Source organism: Oncorhynchus tshawytscha, linkage group LG25 (assembly GCF_018296145.1).
Source record: "Oncorhynchus tshawytscha isolate Ot180627B linkage group LG25, Otsh_v2.0, whole genome shotgun sequence".
Lineage (NCBI taxonomy): Eukaryota > Metazoa > Chordata > Actinopteri > Salmoniformes > Salmonidae > Oncorhynchus > Oncorhynchus tshawytscha.
In genome coordinates, this window is record NC_056453.1 from 38644319 (window position 1) to 38657283 (window position 12965).

At 42.2% G+C, this 12965-nt stretch overlaps 1 protein-coding gene across 1 annotated transcript in view; it reads right to left on the reverse strand.

The window, feature by feature from the left end:
• LOC112235939 (serine/threonine-protein kinase LMTK1-like) overlaps positions 1-8068 on the reverse strand; it is a 47979-nt gene extending 39911 nt beyond the window's left edge. Inside the window, exons 1-2 of the mRNA XM_042305841.1 lie at positions 8054-8068; positions 7174-7315 (exon numbers count right to left, since the gene is read on the reverse strand). Coding sequence (XP_042161775.1) covers positions 7174-7315; positions 8054-8068 — 157 coding nt within the window. The remainder of the gene's footprint in view (positions 1-7173; positions 7316-8053) is intronic.
• Between the last annotated feature and the right edge of the window lie 4897 nt (positions 8069-12965).

Genomic DNA, 12965 nt, shown 5'->3' on the forward strand with positions numbered 1-12965 from the left:
GGACTCTACCCACACAATCTGGACTCTACCCACACACCCACTGGACTCTACCCACACACTCACTGGACTCTACCCACACACTGACTAGACTCTACCCACACACTCGCTGGACTCTACCCACACACTCACTGGACTCTACCCACACACTGACTCTACCCACACAGGACTCTACCCCCACACTCACTGGACTCTACCCACACACCCACTGGATGCTACCCACACAACCACTGGACTCTACCCACACACTCACTGGACTCTACCCACACACTCGCAGGACTCTACCCCCACACTCACTGGACTCTACCCACACACCCACTGGATGCTACCCACACAACCACTGGACTCTACCCACACACTCACTGGACTCTACCCACACACTCGCAGGACTCTACACCCACACTCACTGGACTCTACCCACACACCCACTGGATGCTACCCACACACCCACTGGACTCTACCCACACAGTCTGGACTCTACCCACACACTCGCAGGACTCTACCAACACCCCCACACTCACTGGACTCTACCCACACACCCACTGGATGCTACCCACACACCCACTGGACTCTACCCACACAGTCTGGACTCTACCCACACACTCGCAGGACTCTACCCCCACACTTACTGGACTCTACCCACACACCCACTGGATGCTACCCACACACCCACTGGACTCTACCCACACAGTCTGGACTCTACCCACACACTCACTGGACTCTACCCACACACTCGCTGGACTCTACCCACACACTCACTGGACTCTACCCACACACTCACTGGACTCTACCCACACACTCACTGGACTCTACCCACACACTCACTGGACTCTACACACGACACACTGTTTATTATCTATCCTGGTCACTTTAATCTATACTAGATGTACATACAGTATTACCTGAATTACCTCATACCCCTGCACATTGACTCGGTACCTGTACCTGAGCCCTAGGACCATGCCTCAGGACTACCTGGCATGATGACTCCTGGCTGTTCCCAGTCCACCTGGCCGTGCTGCTGCTCCAGTTTCAACTGTTCTGCCTGCGGCTATGGAATCCTGACCTGTTCATCGAATGTGCTTCCTGTCCCAGACCTATTATTTGACGACCATGCTGGTAATTTATGAACATTTGAACATCTTGGCCATGTTCTGTTATAATCTCCACCCGGCACAGCCAGAAGAGGACTGGCCACCCCTCAAGCCTGGTTCCTCTCTAGGTTTCTTCCTAGGTTTTGGCCTTTCTAGGGAGTTTTTTCTAGCCAATGTGCTTCAACACCTGCATTGCTTGCTGTTTGGGGTTTTATGCTGGGTTTCTGTACAGCACTTTGAGATATCAGCTGATGTACGAAGGGCTATATAAATACATTTGATTTGATTTACTCCTTGTATATAGTCTCATTACTACTTAGTACCCCAGCACATTGACTCAGTACCTGTACTCCTTGTATATAGTCTCAATACTACTTCATATCCCTGCACATTGACTCAGTACCTGTACTCCTTGTATATAGTCTCATTACTACCTCATACCCCTGCACATTGACTCAGTACCTGTACTCCTTGTATATAGTCTCATTACTACCTCATACCCCTGCACATTGACTCAGTACCTGTACTCCTTGTATATAGTCTCATCTTTTTTCCTTTTTTTGAGAATTGTTCTTACTTTTTAACCGTGCATTGTGGGTTAGGGGCTCGTAACTAAGCATTTTACAGTAAAGTCTACACCTGTTGTATTTGGCGGGGATAGGCCCAGTAGTGGTCCAGCGCATTGGGGATAGGGGATGGGGATAGGCCCAGTAGTGGTCCAGGGCATTGGGGATAGGGGATGGGGATAGGCCCAGTAGTGGTCCAGGGCATTAGGGAGGGGATGGGATAGGAGATGGGGATAGGCCCAGTAGTGGTCCAGGGCATTGGGGATAGGGGATGGGGATAGGCCCAGTAGTGGTCCAGGGCAGTAGGGATAGGGGATGGGGATAGGCCCAGTAGTGGTCCAGGGCAGTAGGGATAGGGGATGGGGATAGGCCCAGTAGTGGTCCAGGCATAGGGGGATGGGGGGGATAGGGGATGGGGATAGGCCCAGTAGTGGTCCAGGGCATTGGGGATAGGGGATGGGGATAGGCCCAGTAGTGGTCCAGGGCATTAGGGATAGGGATGGGGATAGGCCCAGTAGTGGTCCAGGGCATTGGGGATAGGGGATGGGGATAGGCCCAGTAGTGGTCCAGGGCAGTAGGGATAGGGGATGGGGATAGGCCCAGTAGTGGTCCAGGGCAGTAGGGATAGGGGATGGGGATAGGCCCAGCAGTGGTCCAGGGCATTGGGGATAGGGGATGGGGATAGGCCCAGTAGTGGTCCAGGGCAGTAGGGATAGGGGATGGGGATAGGCCCAGTAGTGGTCCAGGGCAGTAGGGATAGGGGATGGGGATAGGCCCAGTAGTGGTCCAGGGCAGTAGGGATAGGGGATGGGGATAGGCCCAGCAGTGGTCCAGGGCATTGGGGATAGGGGATGGGGATAGGTCCAGTAGTGGTCCAGGACACTGAAGATCCAGCATATACAGCACAGTATGCCCTGACATCCTTGAAGTCTCCTCACTGAAAACACTCCAGTCTACTGCAAGGTTTCCATCACTTCGTCAAGGACAGAATAAAGGCACAAAACTTTTCCCTTTATTGTCTCACCTTTATTTTACCTTTTATATTGTATTCCCTTTGAGAAAACCTGTGAAAGTGACTATATGAATATCCCTGATATATATATCCCTGAACATCCCTCCTCACAGAGCTGACTTCAAATACTGTTGGGGGGAGAGAGGGAGGAAGAGAGGGGGACTGGGAGTGGTGGGAATGATGAGTGGAGCAAAAAAAGAGAGACAGAGTGAAATATGGGAGGGAGAGGGGGAGAGATAGAGAGAGGGAGGGAGAGAGAGAGAGAGAGAGAGAGAGAGATATAGGGGGAGAGAGTGAGCAAAGAGAGAGGGGGAGAGGGAGGGGGATAGGGGATGGGGAGAGAGAGAGAGAGAGAGAGAGAGAGTGGTCCAGGGAGAGAGAGAGAGAGAGGGGGAGGAGAGGTGAGGGAAAGAGAGACTGAAAACACTCCAGGGGAGAGGGAGGGAGAGCGGGAGGGAGAGAGAGAGGGAGGGAGAGAGAGAGAGGGGGGGAGAGTGGTGGGAATGATGAGGGAAAGAGAGAGTGAAATATGGGGGGAGAGGGAGGGAGAGAGAGAGGGAGAGGAGAGAGAGAGGGGAGAGAGAGAGAGAGAGAGAGAGAGAGAGAGAGAGAGAGAGAGAGAGAGAGAGAGAGGGGAGAGAGTGAGGGAGAGAGAGAGGGGGGAGAGGGAGGGAGGGGGAGGGAGAGAGAGGGGAGGGAGAGAGAGAGAGAGGGAGAGAGAGAGAGAGAGAGAGAGGGGAGAGAGTGAGGGAAAGAGAGAGGGGGAGAGGGAGGGAGCGGGCGGGAGAGAGAGAGAGAGGGAGGAGAGGGGGAGAGAGAGGGAGGGAAAGAGAGAGAGAGAGGGAGGGAGAGAGAGAGAGGAGGGAGAGAGGAGAGAGAGAGAGAGAGAGAGAGAGAGAGAGAGAGGGGGAGAGAGTAAGGGAAAGAGAGAGGGGGAGAGGGAGGGAGAGCGGGAGGGAGAGAGAGAGAGAGAGAGAGAGGGAGCGGAAGCTACATCGTGCCATGACAGTGAGTTCTGGTAGCTCTGTTCTGGACATCCAGGGATTTTATTAATCCATTCTTAATGGATTCTATTTCTATGGTTCTGGAGGTCCTTCAAAGTCCAGAGGTTTCACAGCCTCCATTACACTAAATCACCCTCCATCATAATCTCTCTGTACTGTAGTTTACTCTACATGGAACAGCCAGCAGACACAGGCCCACAGCTGTGTGTATGGGAATTGGGGGTAATAACAGACCCGGCTGTACCCTGGTTCGGGAACTCCAACAATATGGGAACTGAACCAAACTGAACTGAGAGAGAGAGAGAGAGAGAGAGAGAGAGAGAGAGAGAGAGAGAGAGAGACAGAGAGAGAGAGAGAGAGAGAGAGAGAGAGAGAGAGAGAGAGAGAGAGAGACAGAGAGAGAGAGACATGCCCTGGACCACTACTGGGCCTATCCCCATCCCCTATCCCCAATGCCCTGGCCTACTTAAACAGAGCAATACTCAATCATGAGGCATCAAAGCCAAAGGAACTGAGTAACATTAAGAAATGCTATAGATGGAAGGAATGCAGTTTGGAAACCTACCAAAAAACAGTTAGGCAACAACAAATTCAATCCCCTTTAGACAATTTCCTGGGTAAAACGTTCCACTGTAATAGTGAAGGTGTAAACTTAGCAGTAGAAAATCTTAACAGTATATTTGACCTCTCAGCCTCCCTATCAAATCTAAAAATCTCAAATAGAAAACCGAAGAAAATTAACAACAATGACAAATGGTTTGATGAAGAATGCAAAAATCTAAGAAAAAATTGAGAAACCTGTCCAACCAAAAACATAGAGACCCGGAAAACCTGAGTCTACGCCTTCACTATGGTGAATCACTAAAACAATACAGAAATACACTACGGAAAAAGAAGGAACAGCATGTCAGAAATCAGCTCAATGTAATTGAAGAATCCATAGACTCTAGCCACTTCTGGGAAAATTGGAAAACACTAAACAAACAACAACACAAAGAATTATCTATCCAAAATGGAGATGTATGGGTAAATCACTTCTCCAATCTTTTTGGCTCTATAACAAAGAATAAAGAGCAAAAACATATACATGATCAAATACAGATCTTAGAATCAACTATTAAAGACTACCAGAACCCACTGGATTCTCAAATTACATTGAATGAGTTACAGGACAAAATAAAAACCCTCCAACCCAAAAAGGCCTGTGGTGTTGATGGTATCCTCAATGAAATGATCAAATATACAGACAACAAATTCCAATTGGCTATACTAAAACTCTTTAACATCATCCTTAGCTCTGGCATCTTCCCCAGTATTTGGAACCAAGGACTGATCACCCCAATCCACAAAAGTGGAGACAAATTTGACCCCAATAACTACCGTGGAATATGCGTCAACAGTAACCTTGGGAAAATCCTCTGCATTATCATTAACAGCAGACTCGTACATTTCCTCAATGAAAACAATGTACTGAGCAAATGTCAAATTGGCTTTTTACCAAATTACCGTACAACAGACCATGTATTCACCCTGCACACCCTAATTGACAACCAAACAAACCAAAACAAAGGCAAAGTCTTCTCATGCTTTGTTGATTTCAAAAAAGCCTTTGACTCAATTTGGCATGAGGGTCTGCTATACAAACTGATGGAAAGTGGTGTTGGGGGTAAAACATACGACATCATAAAATCCATGTACACAAACAACAAGTGTGCGGTTAAAATTGGCAAAAAACACACACATTTCTTCACACAGGGTCGTGGGGTTAGACAGGGATGCAGCTTAAGCCCCACCCTCTTCAACATATATATCAACGAACTGGCGCGGGCACTAGAGAAGTCTGCAGCACCCGGCCTCACCCTACTAGAATCCGAAGTCAAATGTCTGCTGTTTGCTGATGATCTGGTACTTCTGTCACCAACCAAGGAGGGCCTACAGCAGCACCTAGATCTTATGCACAGATTCTGTCAGACCTGGGCCCTGACAGTAAATCTCAGTAAGACCAAAATAATGGTGTTCCAAAAAAGGTCCAGTCACCAGGACCACAAATACAAATTCCATCTAGACACTGTTGTCCTAGAGCACACAAAAAACTATACATACCTTGGCCTAAATATCAGCGCCACAGGTAACTTCCACAAAGCTGTGAACGATCTGAGAGACAAGGCAAGAAGGGCATTCTATGCCATCAAAAGGAACATAAATTTCAACATACCAATTAGGATCTGGCTAAAAATACTTGAATCAGTCATAGAGCCCATTGCCCTTTATGGTTGTGAGGTCTGGGGTCCGCTCACCAACCAAGACTTCACAAAATGGGACAAACACCAAATTGAGACTCTGCACGCAGAATTCTGCAAAAATATCCTCCGTGTACAACGTAGAACACCAAATAATGCATGCAGAGCAGAATTAGGCCGATACCCACTAATTATCCAAATCCAGAAAAGAGCTGTTAAATTCTATAACCACCTAAAAGGAAGCGATTCCCAAACCTTCCACAACAAAGCCATCACTTACAGAGAGATGAACCTGGAGAAGAGTCCCCTAAGCAAGCTGGTCCTAGGGCTCTGTTCACAAACACAAACAGACCCCACAAATCCCCAGGACACCAGCACAATTAGACCCAATCAAATCATGAGAAAACAAAAAGATAATTACTTGACACATTGGAAAGAATTAACAAAAAAACAGAGCAAACTAGAATGCTATTTGGCCCTACACAGAGAGTACACAGCGGCAGAATACCTGACCACTGTGACTGACCCAAATGTAAGGAAAGCTTTGACTATGTACGGACTTACTGAGCATAGCCTTGCTATTGAGAAAGGTCGCCGTAGGCAGACATGGCTCTCAAGAGAAGACAGGCTATGTGCACACTGCCCACAAAATGAGGTGGAAACTGAGCTGCACTTCCTAACCTCCTGTCCAATGTATGACCATATTAGAGACACATATTTCCCTCAGATTACACAGATCCACAAAGAATTCGAAAACAAACCCAATTTTTATAAACTCCCATATCTACTGGGTGAAATTCCACAGTGTGCCATCACAGCAGCAAGATTTGTGACCTGTTGCTACAAGAAAAGGGCAACCAGTAAAGAACACACACCATTGTAAATACAACCCATATTTATACTTATTTATTTTCCCTTGTGTACTTTAACCATTTGTACATCGTTGCAACACTGTATATATACGTAATATGAGATTTGTAATGTCTTTATTGTTTTGAAACTTCTGTATGTGCAATGTTTAGTGTTCATTTTTATTGTTTATTTCACTTTTGTATATTATCTACCTCACTTGCTTTGGCAATGTTAACACATGTTTCCCATGTCAATAAAGCCCCTTGAATTGAATTGAGAGAGACAGAGGGAGAGGGGGGGGTAGAAGGGGACTGAGAGAGAGAAAGAGAGAGAGAGAGAGAGAGGAGAAGGAAGGAAGGAAAAGTGAGAAAAGTGTAATTTTCTCAGACTCAGACAGGTAGGTCCTACCTGATCGTCCTGGTTGTTTGGCCAGGGGGAGGGACACCTCCGTGAGGGGTAGGATGTAGACATCAGGTCCGCTCTGGGATGCAGGGGACGCCAGGGTGGACAGGTCCACCTGGTACTCCTCCCCATCGGCATTCTCAAACTCCTACAGGACAGAAGGGCAGAGAGGTCAGAGGTCAGACAGGCCATCAAGATCAGAAGTTCAGTGTGTTTGAGATGAGTTTGAGCAAGGTGAGGTAAAGAATCCTTTCGCTTGGTCACACAATGCAAAGTTCTTGGAAAAACAAGATGATTTATATAGCAGTGATTCTGTGCAGTCCGACTGCGATGTAGTTGATCAAACAGACAATATTACCGTTAACAAATATTCCCTGCAGTATACGAGAACGTAATCCAACTCTGGGAATCCATTTGTCCCCATAGCAGAGAGCAATCGGTTAAAGCAACACTGAGAGGGGAAAGGAGGACTTTGTCTCTGTCTCTCTCTGTCTGTCTCTCTGTCTCTCTCTCTCTCTATCTGTCTGTCTCTCTCTCTCTCTCTATCTGTCTGTCTCTCTCTCTGTCTCTCTCTGTCTCTCTCTGTCTCTCTCTCTCTCTGTCTCTCTCTCTCTCTCTCTCTCTCTCTGTCTCTGTCTCTCTCTGTCTCTCTCTCTCTGTCTCTCTCTCTCTCTCTATCTGTCTGTCTCTCTCTCTGTCTCTCTCTCTCTCTGTCTCTCTCTCTCTCTCTCTCTCTCTCTCTCTCTCTCTCTCTGTCTCTATCTCTGTCTCTGTCAGGGGAAGCTGATGTCAGGCAGTTAGGATGGAATTCCGACCAGAGTTAAGCATGCCAACCACAGTGGTCAATTATATTTTTATGTACTTTTCTCTCTATGTGTATTCTGACCTTGAATTTAAGCATGATAATAGCAGGCTATTCATCTGTTACTTGTTTAGGAGATCAACAAAATGAAAGTGCACTGTAAATAAATATAAAAAATGTTTAAACTAAATATAATTGTAAATATAATTGTTGTTGCTTTACTCAGCTTTTTTTGGGGGTGAAAATGTTACCTGAACTTAAAATGTTTCATGATAACATGATAAAAGGCAGGCAAAGATTCAGTCAAATTAAAATGATGTGTTTACTCGATTTGACTCATGTGTTAATTCAACTAGAAATGATTATTTTTGGCAACTTAACAAACAAAAAGCCTGTAGAACTAATAATACCCACATACATCTATAACTGTCATTCCATTACGTTGATCTTTCCTTCCTCTGTCAGGTCTGTGTAGTATTTTTTATTCATCAATGTATTTTGTGCGTAAAGGCTCTCCAGACAATATTACAGCGTAGCCTAGTGGTTAGAGCGTTGGACTAGTAACCGGAAGGTTGCAAGTTCAAACCCCCGAGCTGACAAGGTACAAATCTGTCGTTTTGCCCCTGAACAGGCAGTTAACCCACTGTTCCTAGGCCGTCATTGAAAATAAGAATTTGTTATTAACTGACTTGCCTAGTTAAAGAAAAAAAAAAGTTTTTTTTTTGTGACTCATACATACTTTCCTAAGCCTAAAATATGCCTAAATAATCTACAAATTCAGAGTATTTTTGTAAATCTACCAGTTGGTCCTGAAACGGAGATGAATATGCATATATTTAGATGTATTTCTTTAATTGATCTCTATATTCTGAACCCGTTCTCTCACTGTATCCTAGTGAGTCTGTTGGCAAATTATAATTAAAGGTACACCATATTTAAAGGGATGGCTTTAAGATAAATGTACTGAAAACCTTATTGAATGAAACTTCCATAAGAGAATCTGTTGACCACCAAGTGGGGGGATTTTCAGCAGTTGAATTACATTGATTCAGTTCGAACAAGCTAGAGAGCATTGCATGAAACATAAGGTACGTCTGAATAGCAACTACTGAGAAGTGGGTAGGAAAAGTGTACATTTCCTAAGTCTGAATCGAGTCCTTAAAGCTGGAGTCACTGTGTGGAGATGTTCCATTAGATCTTCTGGTGATGAATCAGACGAATCAATGAATCAGATCAGACGAATCAATGAATCAGATCAGATCTTCTACAGATCCCCTGGAAACACTCAAAACACCATGCTTGTGTAATGAAACCATAAGAAGTTAGTGCATCAAACATGAGAGCTGGTGTTTGAATGTAAACTCAAAGTACTTGTAAAAACAGAACAGAAGTACTCTGAAAAACCCAGGCTATTTGTGTTTTTAAAGAGAGTTCACTGGGTTTACAGTGTAAAGGGCAACATCAAAACACACAAAAAAAACAGATTTTTTTTCAGACCGTCTCTCATACAATCGAAAGGTTAAGTAATAGACTTCTTCTGAAATAGACTAGATTTTATTTATGTCATGCTTCTTTAGACCTGTCTGAAATAATTCATTAATTTATTGTGATGGTGTAGGCTATATTACATGGATTTATTGTGATGGTGTAGGCTATATTACATGGATTTATTGTGGTGGTGTAGGGTGGACTATATTACATGGATTTATTGTGATGGTGTAGGCTATATTACATGGATTTATTGTGATGGTGTAGACTATATTACATGGATTTATTGTGATGGTGTAGACTATATTACTTGGATTTATTGTGATGGTGTAGGCTATATTACATGGATTTATTGTGATGGTGTAGGCTATATTACATGGATTTATTGTGATGGTGTAGGCTATATTACATGGATTTATTGTGATGGTGTAGGCTATATTACATGGATTTATTGTGATGGTGTAGGTAGACTATATTACATGGATTTATTGTGATGGTGTAGGCTATATTAGATGGATTTATTGTGATGGTGTAGGCTATATTACATGGATTTATTGTGATGGTGTAGACTATATTACATGGATTTATTGTGATGGTGTAGGTAGACTATATTACATGGATTTATTGTGATGGTGTAGGCTATATTACATGAATTTATTGTGATGGTGTAGGCTATATTACATGGATTTATTGTGATGGTGTAGGCTATATTACATGGATTTATTGTGATGGTGTAAGCTATATTACATGGATTTATTGTGATGGTGTAGGTAGACTATATTACATGGATTTATTGTGATGGTGTAGGCTATATTACATGGATTTATTGTGATGGTGTAGGCTATATTACATGGATTTATTGTGATGGTGGTGTAGACTATATTACATGGATTTATTGTGAAGGTGTAGGTAGACTATATTACATGGATTTATTGTGATGGTGTAGGCTATATTACATGGATTTATTGTGATGGTGTAGGTAGACTATATTACATGGATTTATTGTGATGGTGTAGGCTATATTACATGGATTTATTGTGATGGTGTAGGTAGACTATATTACATGGATTTATTGTGATGGTGTAGGCTATATTACATGGATTTATTGTGATGGTGTAGACTATATTACATGGATTTATTGTGATGGTGTAGGCTATATTACATGGATTTATTGTGATGGTGTAGGCTATATTACATGGATTTATTGTGATGGTGTAGGCTATATTACATGGATTTATTGTGATGGTGTAGGTAGACTATATTACATGGATTTATTGTGATGGTGTAGGCTATATTACATGGATTTATTGTGATGGTGTAGGCTATATTACATGGATTTATTGTGATGGTGTAGACTATATTACATGGATTTATTGTGATGGTGTAGGTAGACTATATTACATGGATTTATTGTGATGGTGTAGGCTATATTACATGGATTTATTGTGATGGTGTAGGTAGACTATATTACATGGATTTATTGTGATGGTGTAGGCTATATTACATGGATTTATTGTGATGGTGTAGGCTATATTACATGGATTTATTGTGATGGTGTAGACTATATTACATGGATTTATTGTGGTGGTGTAGACTATATTACATGGATGTATTGTGATGGTGTAGACTACATTACATGGATTTATTGTGATGGTGTAGACTATATTACATGGATTTATTGTGATGGTGTAGGCTATATTACATGGATTTATTGTGATGGTGTAGACTATATTACATGGATTTATTGTGATGGTGTAGGCTATATTACATGGATTTATTTTGAAGGTGTAGGCTATATTACATGGATTTATTGTGATGGTGTAGGCTATATTACATGGATTTATTGTGATGGTGTCGGCTATATTACATGGATTTATTGTGATGGTGTAGGCTATATTACATGGATTTATTGTGGTGGTGTAGGTAGACTATATTACAGGGATTTATTGTGATGGTGTAGGCTATATTACATGGATTTATTGTGATGGTGTAGACTATATTACATGGATTTATTGTGATGGTGTAGGCTATATTACATGGATTTATTGTGATGGTGTAGACTATATTACATGGATTTATTGTGATGGTGTAGGCTATATTACATGGATTTATTGTGGTGGTGTAGGGTAGACTATATTACATGGATTTATTGTGATGGTGTAGGCTATATTACATGGATTTATTGTGATGGAATAGGCTATATTACATGGATTTATTGTGATGGTGTAGACTATATTACATGGATTTATTGTGATGGTGTAGGTAGACTATATTACATGGATTCATTGTGATGGTGTAGGCTATATTACATGGATTTATTGTGATGGTGTAGGTAGACTATATTACATGGATTTATTGTGATGGTGTAGGCTATATTACATGGATTTATTGTGATGGTGTAGACTATATTACATGGATTTATTGTGATGGTGTAGGCTATATTACATGGATTTATTGTGGTGGTGTAGACTATATTACATGGATTTATTGTGATGGTGTAGGCTATATGATATGGATTTATTGTGATGGTGTAGGCTATATTACATGAATTTATTGTGATGGTGTAGACTATATTACATGGATGTATTGTGATGGTGTAGGCTACATTACATGGATTTATTGTTATGGTGTAGGTAGACTATATTACATAGATTTATTGTGATGGTGTAGACTATATTACATGGATTTATTGTGGTGGTGTAGGTAGACTATATTACATGGATTTATTGTGATGGTGTAGGCTATATTACATGGATTTATTGTGATGGTGTAGGCTATATTACATGGATTTATTGTGATGGTGTAGGCTATATTACATGGATTTATTGTGATGGTGTAGGTAGACTATATTACATATATTTATTGTGATGGTGTAGGCTATATTACATGGATTTATTGTGATGGTGTAGACTATATTACATGGATTTATTGTGGTGGTGTAGACTATATTACATGGATTTATTGTGGTGGTGTAGGGTAGACTATATTACATGGATTTATTGTGATGGTGTAGGCTATATTACATGGATTTATTGTGATGGTGTAGGCTATATTACATGGATTTATTGTGGTGGTGTAGGTAGACTATATTACATGGATTTATTGTGATGGTGTAGGCTATATTACATGGATTTATTGTGATGGTGTAGGCTATATTACATGGATTTATTGTGATGGTGTAGGCTATATTACATGGATTTATTGTGGTGGTGTAGGGTGGACTATATTACATGGATTTATTGTGATGGTGTAGGCTATATTACATGGATTTATTGTGATGGTGTAGGCTATATTACATGGATTTATTGTGATGGTGTAGACTATATTACATGGATTTATTGTGATGGTGTAGGTAGACTATATTACATGGATTTATTGTGATGGTGTAGGCTATATTACATGGATTTATTGTGATGGTGTAGGTAGACTATATTACATGGATTTATTGTGATGGTGTAGGCTATATTACATGGATTTATTGTGATGGTGTAGACTATATTACATGGAT